This window comes from Psittacula echo, assembly GCF_963264785.1.
Source record: "Psittacula echo genome assembly, chromosome: Z".
Classification (NCBI taxonomy): Eukaryota; Metazoa; Chordata; class Aves; order Psittaciformes; family Psittacidae; genus Psittacula; species Psittacula echo.
This window is the reverse complement of record NC_137742.1, coordinates 27,865,801-27,886,576: the sequence shown is the minus strand read 5'-3', so window position 1 is coordinate 27,886,576 and position 20,776 is coordinate 27,865,801. Positions and strand designations below refer to the sequence as shown.

General features: G+C 40.5%; 1 protein-coding gene across 1 annotated transcript in view; it reads right to left on the bottom strand.

Annotated features, from left to right (window-relative positions):
* The window catches only part of FAM169A (family with sequence similarity 169 member A), a gene marked incomplete at both ends in the record, with an annotated part of 36,338 nt that extends 16,264 nt beyond the window's left edge, over positions 1-20,074 (bottom strand). The window contains 6 exons of the mRNA XM_080638287.1: positions 2,606-2,705; positions 4,189-4,383; positions 6,085-6,161; positions 13,459-13,535; positions 18,837-19,052; positions 19,989-20,074. Coding sequence (XP_080494413.1) covers positions 2,606-2,705; positions 4,189-4,383; positions 6,085-6,161; positions 13,459-13,535; positions 18,837-19,052; positions 19,989-20,074 — 751 coding nt within the window. The remainder of the gene's footprint in view (positions 1-2,605; positions 2,706-4,188; positions 4,384-6,084; positions 6,162-13,458; positions 13,536-18,836; positions 19,053-19,988) is intronic.
* Between the last annotated feature and the right edge of the window lie 702 nt (positions 20,075-20,776).

Below are 20,776 nucleotides of genomic sequence, written 5' to 3'. Positions count from 1 at the left end.
CTGGTCACACACCTTTTGCTGCAGCCCACCATATGCTGGCTTTCTGGGCTGCAAGCACATGTTGCTGGGTCACGTTGAGCTTTTTGTCAACCAGCACTCCCAAGTCCTTCTCCTCAGCACTGCTTTCAACCCAGCCTGTATTTGCACTTGGGATTGCCCCAGCTAAGGTGCAGGACCTTGCACTGGGCTTTGTTGAGCTTCATGAGGTTTGCACTGGCCCACCTCTCAAGCATGTCAAGGTCCCTCTGGATCCCATCCATTTCCTCCAGCATGTTGACCGCACCACACAGCTTAGTGTTGTCGACAAACTTGCTGAGGGCACTCAATCCCACTGTCCATGTTGCCAACAAAGATGTTGAACAGCACCAGTCCCAACACTGACCCCTGAGGAACACCACTTGTCACTGATCTCCACTTGGACATTGAGCCGTTCACCACAGTTCTCTGAGTGTGACCATTCAGCCAACTTCTTACCCACTGGGTGGTCCATCTGTCAAATCCATGCATCTCCAATTTAGAGACAAGCATGTTGTGCTGGGACAGTGTCAAATGCCTTGCATATCCAGGTAGATGACATCAGTCACTCTTCCCTTATTCACCAACACTGAGGCCCCATCATAGAAGGCCACCAGATTTGCCAGCACTATTTGCCCTTAGTGAAGCCACCAGTGACGTGACCATCACCAATCATCTGCCTATTGTTCATGTGCCTTAGCACAGTTTCCAGGAGGATCTGCTCCATGACCTTGTCAATCTAGGTGAGACTGAACAGTCTATAGTTCCCTGGGTCTCCCTTTTTTCCCTTTTTAAGGATGCGAGGTTATATTCCCCCTTTTCCAGTCAGCAAAAACTTCACCTGACTGCCACAGTTTCTCAAATATGACTGATAATGTTCTGGCAACTTCAGCTCTCAGTTCCCTCAGGACCTGCAGATGCATCTCATCAGGTTCCATGGACTTGTGCACTTTCAGGTTCTTTAAATGATCTTGAACATGATTTTCTCCTGCAGCAGGAAGTTCTTCATTCTCCCAGTCCCCGCCTTTGCCTTCTGCAACATGGGCAGTGTGCCAGCAAAGATTGGCACACCGAGGCAAAAACCCTACTGAGTACTTCAACCTCCACACTTCAGGTAACTGGGTCTCCCATTTCCTTCCAGAGGGGGCCCACATTTTCCTTTTTCATAGAACCAACTAGATTGGAAAATACCTTTAAGATTATCGAGTTCAACCATTACCCCAGGACTGTCTAGACCTCCACTAAACCATATCATTGTGGGCCTCATGTACACAGTTTTTGAACATTTCCAGAGACAAATATTCCACCAGTTCCCTGGGAAGCCTGTTCCAATACCTGATAACTCTCCCAGGAAGAAATTTCTCCTAAGTAAAGAAAGTTTTCCTAAAAATTTTCCTTCCTTTTATCCGCAATGTACCTATAGAAATTTTTCTTGCTGCCCCTTGACTGATGTCCCTGGTCAGATTTAATTCTATCAGGTCTTTAGCTTTCCTAACCTAATCCCTGGCTATTTCTCTATATCCCTCCCAGGCTACCTGCCCTTGCTTCTACTATCTGTAGGCCTCCTTTTTATGCTGGAGTTTGTTCAGGAGCTCCTCATTCATCCACACAGACCTCCTTGTGTTTCTGCCAGACTTCCTCTTTGTTGGGATGCACTGTTCCTGAGCTTTGAAGAGGTGATCCTTGCTTGGGCTCCTCTTCCCTCCTGGGCTTTATCCCATGGCACTCCACCAAGCAGATCCCTGAAGAGGCCAAAGGCTGTTCTCCTAAAGTTCAGGGTAGTGAGCTTGCTGTGCACACTCCTCACCACCCTAAGGATCTCAAAATTCAGCATTTCATCGTCACTGCAGCCAAGGCTGTCCTTGACCTTCACATTCTCCACCAGCCCCTCCCGTTGGTGAGGTCAAGATCCAGCATAGCCTCTCTCCTCATTGGTTCTTCTATCACTTGTAGAAAAAAAATTATCGTCAACATATTTCAGGAACATCCTGGACTGCTTATGCCCTGCTGTGTTGATCCTCCAGCAGAATGTCAGGGTAGTTGAAGTCCCCCATCATGAGGACCAGGGCTTGTGAACATGAGGCTGTCTAGAGGGCCTCATCCACTCATTCTTCCTGATCAGATGGCCTGTAGCAGACCCCCTTAGCTAAAGCTATGTTACGGCCTAATGCTAAAGACAATTTTATACTTCATGCTGATCAATAGCTGCTAATAAAGAGCCTCTAAATTTACAAGAGGATTAACAGATTCTATGAGTGCTTAATAAATTCCTTTTGGCGACATGAGATGTATACAAAAAGACCAAGAGATATACATTGTACTAGAATTCAGACAAGCACCACGCTATTTTGCTACATATCTTCTGAATTCAGTGGGTCCACCTCTACTCTAATTAGCATACAAAGTTCTATCACTTGTGTATATGAATCCACAACAAAAATAATAGTATGGGAACAAGAACACAGTGAACAACAAATGCAAGAGTGGCAAAGCTATGAACTACACTAGCATGAAATGAACAAGGACTTGGTTATCTGCCTTTGTCACAGAAAAATAAACAGCAACACAGATTAAAATCTTAAAATGAAACCTGTGATTGAGTCCCTTGGTGAAAACAAAGCAAGAACTTTGTGTGTCTGCTCTTCACCATAAAGAGGAACAAAGCCCACAGTTGACAACTTAATAGGAACCTGAAACAAAAGCATACAACATTTCAATAGACTCTTGCTAAAACAACATTAGTAAAACACACGAAGATTGTTAAGCAGGGTAAGCATGACAAATGTTAAAACCAGAGTGCTTACACAAGCTAACTGTAAAGGACATGTATCAGATCCCATCCCTCACTTTAGACATTTCTGCCTAAAGACAGACTAAATTATAAAGAGCTCTGGCTCTAAAGCTCTTGCAGTTAGCTACAGCAATTTATACCGTTACAGCTCTCTGCTGTCAGCAGAAATAAGTTGCACAAAAAGCCAGCAGTATCTCTACTTCAACTGTCCCAGTTATGCAAGCCATCAAAGCCAACAGGAGAATGAAGAAGGTAGTCAAACACAGAAACAAACTGCCACAGCAAAACTTCTGTTTGTTAATACCACCCCTAATTCGCTATGGTGGGAAGGCTGGATTCAAAAGGGGTTTCTTCCCTTAAATTGCACACATTTTAGAAATTCCAAAGTTGTCTGCTTGATTTCCCCTCAGGAACAACATGAGAAGGGTCAAATCAATCCACCTTTCAGGAGTTTCTTTGTGGAAATGCATTCTGATATTTAAATTCACATGTTTTTCTATGTATAATTAATGCATAAAGACTAGGCAGACATTGATGGTGTGGTAAATAAACTTGCTTACTCAGTTTAAGAAGGTTATGATATGCTATGCCACAAACTAGGATGTCAATAACAAGTATTTAGGCATACAGCACCTGCAGAAATGCAGGAAAGTACTCAAGACTCTGCTTCTGCCACGGAATCTGCAGCAGTGACCTTCTTTTCCCACAGAGAATCCTCTCAGGTCACTTTTCATTAATGCTATATGCCATTCTAGTATACTAGTTCTAATAGAAATGCTCATTTAGACAAAACCAGCATTGACCGACTCATCACACAAGGGACAAGTGTTTAAAAGTGTCACAGAATATTTCAGATAAGAAAAGAATCATTTCTGAAATTAGTGAAACTTGCTGATCAAGAACTGAACTCAACCATGAAGAACACTGAAGGACTGATATACAAAAACAGCCAGTTAGCTTCAGTAAATCATGAACGCCTTAGTTCACAATAGATTTTTGTGACTTTTAGGAATGAACGACTCATTAGTTGAAAAGTTTTTTGGCGTTTTCTGGTGGTGGTGGTGATGGTGTTGTTTTTGTTGGGTTTTTTTGTTTGTTTTGATTTGGTTTTTTGTTTGTTTTTTTGTTTCTTAATACACACAGATTCATTGCCTAGAAGCAGTGCACAGTCACTGATACAATGTGTCAGATTAAATGCTCAGATCGAAATCCAATTACAGAATGAAAAAAGGTATAGCTTAACATAAACAGGAATTTGCAAAATACAAAACCTTTGCTAAAATAATTATGTCATTCAATAGTTATGGACTGGATATTTTAAATCTTTTAAATCTACAGGTATATCAAGAAAACTGGGAGTAAGGTATTTGCTGGTTTCTTACTTTGCCGTGGGCTGGCAGAGACAAGAATTCAGGACAGTTTGGACTTGCAGTCCGAAGGTTAGACAAGTACTTGTCTGCTGAGTTCTTCAAGTCTTCATGACTGGAGTTGATCAATATATCCACAGGGAATGACACCCTCTTGAGAAAAAAAACAAGATTATTACTGTAGGTAGTTTGAGAGATATGATGCACATTTTATCACACATTCTCCTCTACTAATTTCTAGAGCCCTTTATATCCAAACCAGAAAGGAGAAACACTCCAAGCATTTAATTAGGATTAATACCCTGTCTGTAAAACAAAAAAAAAACCACCAAACAAAACCCCTGAACCCAGACTGTGTTTATAAGCAGAAAATAAGTTTTAGTCCACGGATTCCCCTTAGACCCAAATATGGCAGCCTTCCAACATACAAATCCCTGCTTGCAGCACACCTAAAGTAGATCACATGCTCTCTTGAGGTGTCAGGCGAGTTATCTCCCTCCCAGCTGATATTAGGCAGTAAGTGTCCAGTCACATAAAAAGTAAACAGCATGACATGTCACAAAAAAGAAGTTCATTTATTTTGGAGATTGCATTTAAATCCATCTCTGAAGAAGCCACAGCAATGTTCAGAACTCTTCTCAACAACTGGCCAGTCAGTGTGCCTACCAGCTGTTTGTTTCAAAAAGCATGTCAACTTTGAAAAGAGGATACAAGCTTGTTAAAACAAGAGACAACAGTAGATTAAAAAGACACTTCAAGGAGGTGAGAGGACAAACTAAAGTACTGAAGATCAACCGTAGTGGCAATGGCTCCTTCGAAAGCTCTTAGATTCAAATTTTCATTGTCAAAGAGGTATACAAATTAAGATGGACAAGAGCTCCTGGAATCCACTGTGTGCTCTTCAGCTAAGGCTTTTCCAGGTCTATAGAACCATACACAAAACAGATCCCTCAGCTTCTTTCAAACTACAAGCATAAAGTACCACAAGACCATGCTCTGCAGGAACACAGGGATCTCTTTATCCATCTCAGCTCCCAGGAACTCATCACCCAACTCTCAAAATGGCAAAGCTTTTCATAGGTGATTTAGGGTTCCTAGTTTCCCCTACAGAGTCTTTTTTTTTTTTTTTTAATTTTAAATATTAATTTCCAATGTTTAGGGTTTTTTTTCCTTTATATCCAGTCCCCTCCCTTTCATACACCAGTGTTCTACTGACACAGGTAAATGCAAAGGAACTTTTTATTATGACTCATCCAGTAACAGTTAAAAAGTCTGCATTTAAAAATAATTTTGACAGCAATAATATATTACTATTGAGGTACTTGAGCAGCTGAGGAAGCTTCTTTTACAGAAATTGTTTTTTTTTTCTGTTAAAAATATAAAAACTTGGACATGACTTCACTGAAATTTACAACTGCTAGTTACATTGCTTTTGCTGATGAAGACACTACTGCTTTCCATGTATGTTATTTAGACATACACACATTCCCCGCAGCCATTTCTTCTCAAATTCAGCTCATTCCTTCCTCTTATCTGACACACATTCCACACAGCCATATCCTTTTGAATTCAGCCCATTCCTCCCCCTTATGTTATTTTGATTTCCTCTTGCCTTCCCCTCCAGTCTCTCACATTCCTTCTGTTATTGCTTATCTCTTTCAGGTATGCTTAGCAGCATCTCTTAATGTTCCACCTGTTTCTTCCCACCTTCTAGATGCTGCCCTTGCTAATGGGGCAGAAGCAGGCAAGAGACAACTGATACCAGCCAGCTCCATTTGCTCCTCCAGTTTGCAAGCAAAGGGACTTCAGGAGCCAAAGGTGAAGCATGTATGTCTTCAAATCCAGCAACAATGCATAGCAGCCAGAGGAGCTGCTGCCAGGAATAAATTCATCCAATACTGTCCTACTTACCTCAAGCAGATAGGGTTCATCCACCCATTTACAGTTCTGAAACACAACAGCAACACTAGTAGATGTAAATGGACTAGCTGATAAAAGCATGTTGCAAGAGGAACAGTAAGAGGTAAAGTGTGGTACTACATGTCACTGCTTCTACAAGAAGGTGAGGCTTTAGCATCCATTTAGCTGCAACAGGCCAGGTAAATTCTGATTTAATGGAATACAGACACATGAAAAACATTAAGTTTTATTTTCTGTTTGCTGGCAGAAGGGGGAAAGACGCTTCCACTACTAAAGAAATTCCTAAGCACTTGGATAACTGAAAATAACAGGCAAATTGAGCTGAGCTTTTGTTACTACATGACAAACAAGCCACAAGCTGTAACTAGAAGCCTAGGTAATAATTCCTGACATTTTTTGGAATAAAATAATGCAGGACCAGAGCAGAAAACACGCAAAAGTTCAGTAGATTATCTGAGTTCCATCTACTGCACCGCTACGAAAATAAAAGCATCAACCTTATCTTTGCTTTATAAGCAAAACAGACCACCCAAACACAAAAATATCTACTCTGCTAATTAAGAAATTCTTTCAATTACCCTCAAAATCAAAGACCTCCTTTCTGTTTAGCTGTTTGAGTTAACTTACCACTTTCATACAGCATACTTAGATTTTATCCACTCCCAACTCACTTCCATTAGCTACTTTTGACTTTTCATCTTATAGCATTTACAGAGAACGGTTTACATAGGAAAAAACAATACAGATCAAGATTGAACCAAAAAATCTACCCAGCATCCCTGCTAATGTTGTAATTTGTACGATGCAGCAGACTAGAGACAAGTATGTAAAATTACAAGCTTTCAAATACTCATGTGACACAATTTGTCTCAGTGTTGATAAGATCAGAAATATTTCACATGTAATCTCATTAGATCCCTGAAGAAATTAGGAACTATACACAAAGTTATCAAGTTACATTAAAAGCATTAAACAGGTGATGAAAAGAAAATGTTACATGCCAATCTACAGCCAAGCATTAAGGAAGTAATTCAACAGTCCAAAATGCAATCATCATTTTGAAAGGCAAAGTAACCTACCAAAGACAAACCAAATGGCTTCCAATAGCAATGAATTAATACATTTTCCTCACAAAGCCACAACTGTTTTGTCAGTGTCTTTAAAGTAAAAAATACAAATGGCCCCACATCCAGCCAGTGTCATATAATGCAGGAGAGGAAAAGAAAAAAAGAATACAGGTTTTCAGTTTTTCTTGACAAGAGCATTTGTCTCTGCAGGAACAACACAAGTCTCTGCCACAGTTACTCATGCCTCCTTTTGTTGCTCTAAGCCTCCATGCATTGCACAACTGTAAAACTGTCAGGTCAAATCCTTGTCACACACTGTGGGATTTTGTTCTGTTCATGAGGTACCACTCCAATTGGTTAGCACGGTCAGGTTGATCGAGTGCATGCGATGTAGCCTTAAGCAACCAAAGTCATCATGATTGTTTCTACAGAACGCATAGATGTGTGTTTGAAGACAGGGAGTAAAATCTATTTTATTAACTGAGGCGAATTATGCTTTTCATGTTTCAAGTGAAAGAAAATAAATCTTACACTCTTCATAACCATATCATTTCACACAGTAGTATTAAAGACTCTATGTATTAAACTCACATACGCAACATTTGCTTTAATGAGGAATCATATGACTTTCCCCTTGTCAGCATTGTGCAAACTACTATGCAAAAAATGGCACGTCTTTTTCAGGAACAGCTGCAGCACCAGAGGGTAACAAACATCAATTCAAGGAACACCAACAAAACCCACATTTAACAGGATGAGTGAACATGTTCCCGTGCAACTGAGGCAGCTCCTTATTCATGAAATCTTTATCACCGTAAGCATTAAGGTTAAAAAATACCCCAAACAATTAAATGTAGAATAACTGTGTAATGTTGTAAATAGATTTTATTACAAATTATAGCTGCAACCCCTATTTAATCTTAGAAGTGCATGAAGGAGAGATGCACAGTACATGCAGCTTCCAGCCCACACCCGGATTTCAGCAGGAATCAAGAAATCTCTTCATCCCCTTGCAGACCCACAATACTGAGTGCCATGAAACAGCAGAAAGAAAAAAAGCCAAAAGCTGTGTTGTTTCTTACAGCATTTCAGAGGGCTTAAATACAGCTTAAAAATCCTTCTAGGTGCCTTTATCTTGGGGGAACTGAAGTCTAAGCGGCCAGCCAAGGATTTAGAGCAATCAAGATGAATTTCCAGCTCTAGCACAGATGTCATGTTACTGATCTGCCCGAACTCCTCATCTACAAAACACTGATAATTATTTCAGAGACACTAGTATGAAAAAAATACTTCACAGAGATTGAGATACTTAAACACAAGCGGTATCAAACCTTGACCAGTACTGGAATAGATGAAGACTTACACAGCACAACCTCACTGCATTGCTAATTTTCCTTTTAAAAAAAGGAATCACAAACAATCCACCAAGGACTTTTTGACCTAAAATAACTGGGACAGATAAACACGTCTGGCATAACAAATACGTGCAAAACTAAAGCAGGTGAGCAATCTTCAGATTGTGTTTAACAATAAGTAGTAATAATTTAATTAGTCAGGGTTTGTGTATTTTTTATTTTTGGTTGGTTAGTTTGGTTTGGGTTTTGTTTGGCTAGGGGTTTTGTTTGGGTTTTTGCTGGGTGGTTTTGGGTGGGATTTTTTTGTGTGTGGTTTGTTTTGGGGTTTTGTTGGTTTTGTTTGGGTTTTATTTTTTTTTCTTACTATAATTTGAAGTTTAGAGACCAGACACTGGGTTGTTCAAACTATGATCTTCAGAACTCTTCCACTAAACCAGGACAATCAATCCAGGCCCAGCCTGCAGGATGCCAGCTCACAGAACTCCTAAATGACTGCCATGTATTTATGAATCATCATGGACCGTGAACCAAGTTCTATTTTAAAAATACAATCCTACCATGATCTCCCATACTAGCTATAAACTACATCTGGGGTAGCATCATGAGATGATCACATCAATTAAATATATATCCCATATACACACTAGCTGCTGATGTTTCAGAGAAAATAAAGCCAGGACTGCAGAAGTGCCAAACCATGCTCCAGAACCAGATCTAATGATGCACCATACCAGCTTCTCAATCAGAGCTGCAGGAATATAATTTCCTTTTTCCTAGGTTAGTTTACCACCTTGCAATGTCCAGTTGCCGGTTTACTGAAAGCTGTGAAACTACATAAAAGTTGGAAGAAAAAAAAAAAAAACAAAAAAAAAAATTTAGAAGTAGTATTTCCAGTCTTCTAGCCTCAACTACAAGAAAAGCATCGTATCTGCTACTTCTAAAATTGTTAAATTCTACTAGCAGTAATTCTATTAACATGTTTCTTTGCTTAGACTACCAGCTGTCCTATATGCAAAACATTTTCATTGCTTTTGTTTCTTCTTTATTCACAAATACAAACAAGGTAAACCAACATTTAAAAACAACCCCTCCCAATTTAATGTAACCAAATATAATCTGAAACATTTAAATAAGTAAAAAGGTTGTTCATCCTTCTCCAGTACAGAAATTAACAGATTTTAAACCTATGCTAAGATGCATATAGAAAGTACCATCTGACTTATTATAAGCTTTTTAGTTTGAATTACATAGAGAAAACCTGCCCCATAATTACATATTTAGACCTCTACTGTGGTCTAAAATACAGCTTTTATGTTTTATGAATATCCCCAATTCTGAAACAAAATTAATTTTAATTTGCAATGTAATGTATATCTACTGCAGGAAGAGAAAGGCATTTTATGAAAGAGAAGTTATTTTTCTAAATAATAGAGTATATATGAATGTTTCTTGAAGGCTTGAGAAAGCAACAGTAATATACTATTTGATCAACTCTCACTCTTCTTTCACAACTACTTACAGTAAGGGAGATTTTCTTGGGTTTTAATTAAAAGCTTGGTTTTGTATATTCCTAACTAGTCTTCAAACCATTACCCACACCATACCACTAAGGCATATAAATAAGATTTCCCTTCAGTCTGGGTTTTGCTCACACTTTTAAAGAATATACACATATCCATCTTAAATACAAGTTCTTGTCAACTCAGATAAATTTAGGGGTTTTTCCTAAAAGGAAAAAGTTGGAGTTTTTTTGTAAAAGAAAAAAAAAAAGGAGCATAGGATCCCAAATAACATCTACTCATACCCTAATAAAATCCTGAATAGAAAGTTCTTAAGGAAACACAGGACAGTGATCTAAAAATTGTTGTAAACATCCACCAAGGGCTTTGGATTAATATGCCAACCACATTATCCGTAATCTACATAAAGCAGCTTATGCAGCTCTGATTTTCTGTCAGAGACACAAATCAAAGCTGTCAATTTGAATGCAAATAAACAAACAAAAATAATCAATCCTTTCCATTCATTAATTATCCACCCTAATTTAACTTTAGCTGTACAACACACTTATGAAATCTACACAAAGGATCAAACTCCCCAGTCCTAATATGAAACATAACTGCTGTGGAGATCAGCAAGAATTATGGTAGAAAGGTCTATGTACTGAGTTCAAACAATCTCCAGTTGAATGAAACATGTAACAGGAAAGGAAAGTGTCCTCCACATTGAAAAAGTATCTGCACATTATTAACGCAAGTACAAGCAAAACCACTAAAGAGTGCTTTTAATCAACTGGTGGTTAGATTTGCAAAAAACAATCTCTATTAACAACTATAAACTTACGTCTTTAATGAAAACAGAACAAAAAACTAGCCAGTTACAAAAACTGATGTGACAGAGTAGTATTAGAAAGACATATTATGCAACCTCACTCTCAAACCCACCTTAGGCAGGTAAAGTTGTTAAGCATATACATGATTAATCACCTGTGTACCACCACTAGCATTTTGCTCAAGTAATTAAAACTATGTATTTGATTAGATAGCCTATTTAATTAAAGGCCAAGTTCTTAGGTATACAAACTACTAACATGTTATTTACATTTTTCCTACAGCCTCACATTTTAATGATACTATAATCTGGTTTCTTGAAGTGAACTTTCTCCAGTAGAGAGTTTTGGGAAACTAATGACAAGCCTTTCCTATGAGGAAAGCATACTATAGCTTTACTAAATTAAGATTTTGTATTTGAGACCACTCAAAATAGCCACAATTAATAAATTTGGAGGGGAAAAAAAAAAAAAAAAAAAAAGAAGTCTTTCTTAAAGAATTCATGCCTTCCCTTTCAGCTTCTCAAATTCAATATCACAAAATTAAATCCATTCCAGTAGTGTTTTAAAGTAATTAACATCTAAAAGACAAATATAATACTGTGATTACTTCTTCCTGGATCTGCCTCTTTGACATGTATCTGATCTCTCCTATGCTCAGCACTCACTCTTCTAATACCCAGTTTCTTCTATCTCCCCTTCGTCACACAAGACAAAACTGTTTAGTCTTGAAAAATAACACAGATAAACCTCACACAGATACCTCAACAACCCACCTTTCCTCTCTGCTCACTGTTCTTTCTCCCTTCCATGCCTCAGCATTGAGAGCAGCTAGTTTGCAGTTCTCCAGCTCTATCCTCAGTTCCCTCCAGTTTTGCTCCTACACTTCATACCCCACAGCATCTGCTCTTAAAGATCTTAAAGGCCTTCTTGCAGCACAGCACTTGTAGTCCACACTCAGCCTCCCTCCTCAGGTGTCTGGCCAGCTGGCCATCTGGGACATAACCAGCCATGCTGCTCTTGCCCCTGCTTGTCTTCCACAACTCTGCACCCTTAGGTTTGCCTCCTGCTTCTCCAGCCACCTCTTCAACAAGGTGACAAGAGATGCCCCTTCTCTGATTTTCTGCAGCTTTATTTCCCACTTGCTATCAGCAGACCACCACCTACTCCCTCTTGGCACCCATGTTTTTTGGCAACTGGTTCAGTTTTCAAACTTTCGTACCTTCCTCTAAAGTCATCCCTTTGGTTTGGAAGGGCCACCTCAAAAAGATCTAATAATTTCAGACATAAGAAGAATAAAGCAAGCTTTTCTATGGTTAGACAGATGGTGGACTATCTAAACAGCGAGAATGGCGGTGTGACGCATTAGCACAGACTAATGAGTTAGTGCTCATCAGCCAAACAACAGCAACTCTCTTTATGGTTGCTTCGGGAATTTCCACATGCACATTCAAATGTGATGGTGACCATGGTTACAAATGGTGAGTAGATCACTAAATTCTGCAATCATATCCTCCATACCCAAGGAGTTCTTAGAACAGTTGCCTGAGCTACAATTATGCCACATGAAATCTGTGGATGTCACGGCTTTCAGCACAGGAGCTGTAGGAAATTCAAGAGTTAAGTAGCATTCAAGCTGGTTTTTCCTTTTTAAAAATACCATTTGCAGCAGCAAACCTCTAACTAAGAAAGTAGCAGTTGCCTTGGCTTTGTGGAGGATTCAAATGAAAATGCAGGAAGAGGGACAGAAGCCAACATGGGATCTTCCCAGGAGTAAGAGGAAGTCACAGAGCAGAAGCTGGGAAAATAAATAAGGAAGACTGCAACAACAGATGCCTGACAGTCAACCCTAATGCTTGCAGACCAGCAGGTACACAGAACTGAGAAGTTTCAGAATCTGACTATATGGCCCTACAGCCCATTTACAATAGTTTGAGGATCAGAATCCTGAAATCAGCACTACATTAAGTATAATGTATTTGGAGCAGTAAGAATCTAAAGAATTCTTTACAGTAAGAACTTCATCTTACTGTAAATTAAGAATTGCATTTTTTCCAAAAAGGGACTAAGCAGCTTTCTTCAACTTCCTGATCCAACTCCAGTATCTTGAAGATATTAAGATAATCTTCAGAAGATGACAATGTTTAATAAAAATAAATTCTGAATTTTACCTGCTATTTGCAATCAGGTGTTCTATAGTAGCAAATTCTTTCACCTGCATACAGCTGAAGGCTTGACAATGTACAACCAAATTATGAACTTCACAGGCAATACAGTTTGTGGACTTACGAACACAGGCTGAGATCAACACCAGAGGTGTTACGTATACAGGTAACTACAAAGACCTTTACCTCACGTTTCTTAAGGGAAAGGTAGGGTAAAAGTCAGATGACAAGAATGCCGCAGACATTAAAAACACTGTTCAAACAAAGTAATTAGGGCCTTCATACACCATCCTTGGGCCACAGACATGATGAAGTCATTACTGAGCGTCAGTCTGAGCCCAGTCACTTTGTGAAGAGAATTTCAAGCTACCATCCCAGTCTCACAAATACAGTGGGTAGGTGTAAGCATTTCTGTATGTCTATGCAAAACACCACCACTACTTCCTTACCTTTACAAAGGCCACACAGACTACCCCAATTTAGCTCACAGCTGGACTCAGCAGTATGTTTGTCTTCTTCATCCCATCTTCAGAAGGATAGAAAAAAGGCACATGTGAACTAGAACTGCAAAACTAGAAGTAAACTCCATCCTCTGACAAAAAAGCATTTAAGAAACACAAATTCAAACTTAGCATCAAGACCACCAAGAAGTTAGGAAAATGCTGGGCATCTTGTAGGCTATTCCAGCTAGAAGAAAAAAGCAAATATCAAGGTCTGGTATTTCTTGTTTATGTAGAAGTCCTGTTTGCAAAAGAAAGGAAGAATAAAACATCAAAAGAGTATTTCATTGCTCAGAGCCCCCAAGAATCTGTTCAGACATCAGATGACTGACATCCCTCTTCTCTAAGCTTTCCAATAGGATCACACCATAAGCAGCAGCTCAGAGCATATCACCTTCCCCACTATCCAAACTTACTCCTGTCAGAAGCAATACTTAGCAAAATCCTTAGTAGACAGAGCACATTCCTGAGCAGCTCTGCATTTGCCTTTGCCTTCAGCAGTTTTGTACTTGCAGATGGTTGTTTCCCACAGTTGCCTGCATATAGCCACTGCTGGTTTAGTTCAACCTTTCCCAGTTACATTATGAAAAAGCCCCAAACATTTGGTAGCACGCATTTGCTAGCTATCAATAAAACATGTTACTACAGGTCTGAAGTTCTATGTCTGAGAATGTTAAGAAGAATGTCTCTAGTAGTGGAAAGGAATTCACACACAAACACCTCCCTGGTGTCATCCTGTCCTATAGCCATCATCAACCATCTTGACATCCTTCAAAGACCTTACACATTTCTGTAAATAGACCACATCTTTCTTGCTTCTCACTGTAATATGTATATAATATGCAAGGTTCAGACTTCTAAGCTACACCTCCAAGTCCCTAAGCTATTCTGTTACAGATGTACTTAATTTTTTTTTTTTTCAGAAGTGCATTAAAAGCTTCAATAACTAATCTTTTCCAGAAAAACAGACATTACTTGCTTGTTAGGAGTGGGTTTAGAACAAAAATAAGCAAGTCATACCTCTGGACAGATCACCATACTGTACTGCATAAAAAAACCTGGAACAGTAGTAACATTGCCAATTAATTCTATTAGCCCTAAATTAGTGTTCAGCTTTAAGCCTCAGTTGCAGGCATCAGGTTGTTTTCTCCTATTTCTTCATAACTACGTTCTGCAGCTTCAGAGTAAAGGTTGACAACAAACTCCCACTGCTGCGAAGATTTCAAAAGAAATACTCCAACATTTTAAAACTCTTTTAAGTTGTCTGTGTTGCATTGTAATAACATTTACATTGTTATTGTTAACATTCCGAACTATTTTATCAACTCACAAATCATTCAAATTCCCCAAAGTTATTACTATTGTTGGCTAATTCTACAACAGCTGTGACAAACACTATCCAAGGTAGAAAGCCTTTACAATTGCAGGATTTGCTATCTGCAGAAGAGCTAAATAAAAGATTGGTCTTTTAGCAATACATTTGCTAACCTGAACACATTTCTTATTTTTATAGCTGGTGTATTAGAAGTATAAAGTCAGTTAGGGTTAACGCAACATTCCATACAATTCAAAGCTCATTAGTACTCAGGGCTTGGGAAAGCCTGGTGCAGCAGCAGACTCACAACTACTGCTACACTCAAACTTCTGAACAGGGTGCAATCTTCAGGACTGCCTCAGGGGCTAAGATTAGACAGAGACCACACCTTTTCCAATTATTTGTTCTCTTCAATGATCCACAGAATTAAAGAAACCTATCTAACCCAACTTACTTGTCTTGATGAAGCCTAGAAGAGAAAGGGTAACAGTGAATTCAACTCATCCTGGCCTATAGACAATTTATAACCATAAGCAGAAGGTTAAATGCACTGTAAATATGCAGGTCCCCTCTTCTACAGTTTATAATAAGCTCATAAAACATTATCTTACAACAAAACAAAGTATAGGACCAAGAGAGGAATACCTAAGATTTGAAAGCAAATAAAAAAGCCTAAAATGTTACTTTGAATAGCTTTCTAATACACAGTTCAGTACACAGTTCAGACAAATGCATCTTCCTAGATTTTCAATCCAAAGAATCATTTAGTACATACACGCATATATTTAAAACATTAGTAAGTTTTCCAGTTAACTTTGAAAACAAAGTTACATTAATCCTGACTATTCTCACTAATTTTAGTGAAATTTTAGGAAAGATTTGAAAGCTCATCACTCTTTTGGAACAGCATTCTTTTACATATTTTAGGGAGATATTTAAAAACTTATTTGAAATCAGAGGCTCACTGGAGAACACCAACTAAATATATATAAATATACACTGTCACATCCCATTGTTCAAAAAATTTAAAAAAAAAAAAAAAAAGGCAGCAGAAGCAGACAAAAAAAAGTATCAAAAAATGCAGGAATGCCAGAGTAGAACTAACAAGACACTGCACATGCCATTTCAGTCATATTTAAAACAATGCAGTAGAGGGAACACATTAAAACAGGCTTTTCCACTCAGGATTGTTTAATCCATACTGTAGCAGCAGAAAGCAAAAGTTTGAGAGAAGGGGTGAATTTTGTTTGACCATTTTTTTTTTTCCAAAATCTGTTTCTATTGTATGAAAAAGGTTTTTTGCTTCTAAACAATCTGTGAAATGATTACCCAAGAGACATTCAATGATGAAAGCCGTTCCAAAGAAATTATGCACCTCTAACATTGTTGCCCCACACTTTACATTTCACAAATCAAAGGATGATTATGGCTGTCTAGAATAGATAGCTGGTACAATTTATTGACAAGGTTACAGTCTTGCAAGTCCTGAGGAAGATATTTATCTGTTCAGGAAATGAAAAATTAGTAACTTGAATAGAGAAATATTTCAGGAATAGCAATGTGAAAACAAGTCTAAGCACACATTATTTCAGCTCTAATGTCATGTTTTTGTTTGAAATTTAGAATCATAATTGGTAGCATCTTTAAATGATTACTACTACTAGATATTCACTGATTGGTAGGAGATAAGATTAATAACACTGCTAAGAATGTAAGCAAGGCTCTTCTACTCAGAAGAGTTTCTCTAAAAGCCCCAATTTCCATGTTCTTCTTTTAGTGATTTCTTATCAAACATTTCCACTTTTCAGATTTAAACACGAAAACAAGAGCATCAATAAGTGTCACACTTCATACTGAAGTGAATTTCCATCTTTCATTGGCAAAGATTCTGCACTGCAATAGGTATCCAGCTACCTATTACACATAGGCAGCTATTTAAACCAACCTGCAGAGATCGGATGTTTAGGTAAGTAAGGAGAACTCAAAAGTTCATTCTGAGCTGTGTTATCTTTACAATACTAATTAAAAAAAAAAAAAAAGCCCACACAAAAAGGCATGTTTTTAATTGTTACAGTGAAGAGACTTTATCTACTCAAATATGCATACAGAAGAAATTACGAGTATTTTCCAAGTAAATTCTCAGAGTAATGCCTCTTTGTAAAGGAGCTTGTTATGAAACACTACAGAAAAACTTGGTACTGCGTGTCTTGATCACACAGTACTGGAGAGAGTATATTGGAAAAGTACAGTAGAATCCCATTTTCATTATATATCTTCCACAAAGAGTAAGGAAAGGCATGTTTTGCCACAGAGCAGACGTGAAGCAAGATGCAAGGTAAAGGGAAGCAACACCTCTCTGCTATAACAGAGTTCTCAGCAGCTTTTCATTCATAAAATAGTATTGAAATTGAGAAGATGACTGAGGTTAACATCACCTGAATTTTAACATTTAAAGTATAAACCACTCTCTGCCCTAACGCTTCCCCTCTATGAAACAGAAATGTTTTCTTAGTAGCCATCATTAAGACAAGGAATGCGAAGTTCTTCAGTATTTAAGTCAATCAGAGGTCAATTTAAAAAGAAAGGTGACAGTGTGGTTAAGAAAACAGAGAAGATGCAGCATAGGAGGAGTTTGAAGGAGAAGTGGGACCATGATCAATCACCTACAGCAATCTTTTATAGGTCCGCCACAATACTAATTCCCCTTAAAATCTGGAGGGTTATATACCAGACTATGACCAGTGGTGCAGCCCAACACACAAAAAAAAAGCAGCTGCACTTAAGCAGAAGAGCTCCCTCCTTTCTCCTGCACACACATACACAAGAAAACTATCAGCTGGAGACTGTCTCCACACCACAGACTAGTTTTCTAAATTTCTCACTATTAATACTGAAAATTTCATAGCCCAGAGGAGCTTAAAGAGCACTCTTTAGTGGTTTCCTCTAAATAGTACATTAATACGTACATAAAATGAACGACACAGCATATTTTGGTTTCCATTAATGCTAGTAAAACCTTTTTCTTTAGCTCCCAGAGTAACCCACTTTCTCAGGCTCGAATTAACACTCCATAAGCAGGATAGTAATGCTACATCAACAGATATCTTAGGCACTGTGTTTCCCCTTGTTTTAAGAGGGAAGAAACAACCCCACCTCAAAATAAAATTCAAAATACTTCACACGCCGCATACAGGAAAACAGAAGAGTATGTGTGTGTGTGACTGTGCATGTCCTCATTTATTTGCACGTACTTGCATGCATAGAGCCATCTTGGAGGGGAATACTGTAGCATTGCAATAATCACTTTCATAGATTTGCATAAAGGCGTAGGCATGTATATAGATCTTTTCATACGCATGTGGCTATAACCCGTAAAATGCAAAGCTACAGCAGATGCCCCCACAAAAGATGGCTGGCCCTAGGCAACAGAGAGTGGCCTGGACCAAAACTCACACCTAACTTGATACCACTCAAACCGCAGTCGGGCCCCGCGGAGGCGAGGCCAGGCTAGGCGAAGAGTAGCGGGGCCGCTCGAGGGGAGGCCGAGCAAGGCAGCCCCCCGCTGCCGGAGCCTGCCCGGCGCCACCGCTTGACAGAGCAGCCCCTGCCTGCCTCCCCCCTCCCGCGGCTCTGCACCCGCCACAGGCGCCCCGGCCCGCCCACCTGCCTCCTGCTGGGCAGCGCGCCCCGCGCCCGCCCGGGCCTGCCACCCTGCCCCCGGCCGCTGCAGCTTAGCTCTCAGTCACTCCGTCCGCCTGCCTCAGCAGGTTACCCCTCACACCGTGCCCCGCCTCACCTCAGCCAGCCGGGCAGCCATACCGCGGCGGCCGGCAGCGAGCAGCAGGCGAGAATGAATGGAGTAGGAGAAGGTGGACAACGACGAGGCGGCGTCCGCGCTCCTTAGCAGCGTTCACACCCCTCCACAGCTCATCTCTAGCTTAGCTCGGCTCGGTTGCCCGGCGCCTGATATCATATCCCGCGGCGGCCGCCCCGCCCCCCGCCGATGACGCACCTAGCTCCTACGCCTCGATTCGCCGCCGCTCGCTCCGCATCGCTCGCCATGGCGGCTAACCGGGACCACCGTGTCACCGCTCTCTGACATGGCGAGGAGTGCGTAGCTGCGCGATCGCTCACTGCGAGCGGCTGACGTGGGGTACCTCCATCATCGCTCCCCTCCGTGGCAGCTAGAGTGGTGCCCGCGCTGCCATCGCTCACCACGGGGGCAGCCCTGGTGCCGGTTTCAGGATATCATAGAGTCATAGAATAGTGTGGGTTGGAAAGGACCTTAGAGATCATCCAGTTCCGACCCCCGTGCCATGGCCGGGGAAACTTTCTACAAGACCAGGTTGCTCAAATGCCTGTCCAGCCTATCCTTAGACACTGCCAGGGATGGGGCAGCCACAGCTTCTCTGAGCAACCTCTATCAGTGTATCACCACCCTCACAGTAAAGAACTTCCTTGCAACTAATTTATATCTATCTCCCCTCTTTCAGTTTAAAGACATTACCTGTTACACCATCGCTACATGCCCTTGTAAAAAGTCCCTCTCCACATTTCTTGTAGGCCCCTTTAGGTACTGGAAGCTGCTCTAAGGTCTCCCCAGCGCCTTCTCCAGCTGTGACAAACCCAGCTCTCTCAGCCTGTTTCCACAGCATAGGTGCTCCAGCTCTCTGATCATCTTTGTGGCCTCCTCTGGACTCACTCAAGCACATCCATGTCCCTCTTTGTGTTGGGGTCCCCAGAGCTAGATGCAGCACTGCAGCTAAGGTCTCATGAAGGCAGAGTACAGGGGCAGGATCAACTCTTTTGAGCTACTGGTCACGCACCTTTTGCTGCAGCCCAGCATATGCTGGCTTTCTGGGCTGTGAGCACATATTGCTGGGTCACGTTGAGCTTTTTGTCAACCAATACCCCTAAGTCCTTCTTCTCAGGGCTGCTATCAACCCACTCCATGCCCAGCCTGTATTTGTGCTTGGGATTTCCCCAACCCAGATGCAGGACTTTGCACTGGGCTGTGTTGAACTTCATGAGGTTGGCACTGGCCCATCTCTCAAGCATGTCAAGGTCCCTCTGGATCCCATCCGTTCCCTGCAGCGTGTCAACTGCACAACACAGCTTGGTGGTGGTGGCAAATTTGCTGAGAGTGCACTCAATCCCACTGTACATGATACTAACAAAGATGTTGAACAGCACCGATCCCAATACCGACCCCTGAGGTTCACCACTTGTCACTGATCTCCACTTGGACATTGGGTCATTGACCACAACTCTTAGAGTGCAACCATCAAGCCAATTCCTTATCCACTGGGTGGTCCATCTGTCAAATCCATGCCTCTCTAATTTAGAGACAAGGATGTTGTGCAGCATAGTGTCAAATGCCTTGCATATCCAGGTAGACGACATCAGTCACTCTTCCCTTATTCACGAATGCCGTAGCCTAACTGTAGAAGGGCACCAAATTTGTCAGGTATGATTTGCCCGTGGTGAAGCCATGTTGGCTGTCATCATTCACCTTCTTATTGTCCACGTGCCTCTATATCATCCTTTGAGCGAGGGAAGTACTAGGTATATAGCTGTGGTAATACTGGTGGGAAGGAGGATGCTGGCACAAAATGGTGTCACTGCCCACATGGGAAGTCGTTACATGGACTTCTCAGTGCTATCTGCCGAAGGCAGGTTTGTCACTCCAGAGCCAGGGGAGCAGGGGTTCAAGATCTTAATAATGGTGACATGCATGTCCAAAATAATGTAACTTTGCTGAACCTATCAGATTACAAGGCATTTGGGGAGACAGCCTGAACAGAACTTTTTAAATTCAGTGATTACCTTAGAAATTCATTTATGACCAAGCTTTGACAAAGGTCTGTTATCTACAGAAAGGGTGCAGGGGGACAGGGAATGGGAGTTGCAGTCAGTTCATCATGCATTGTTTCTGCTGCTCTTTTCACACTC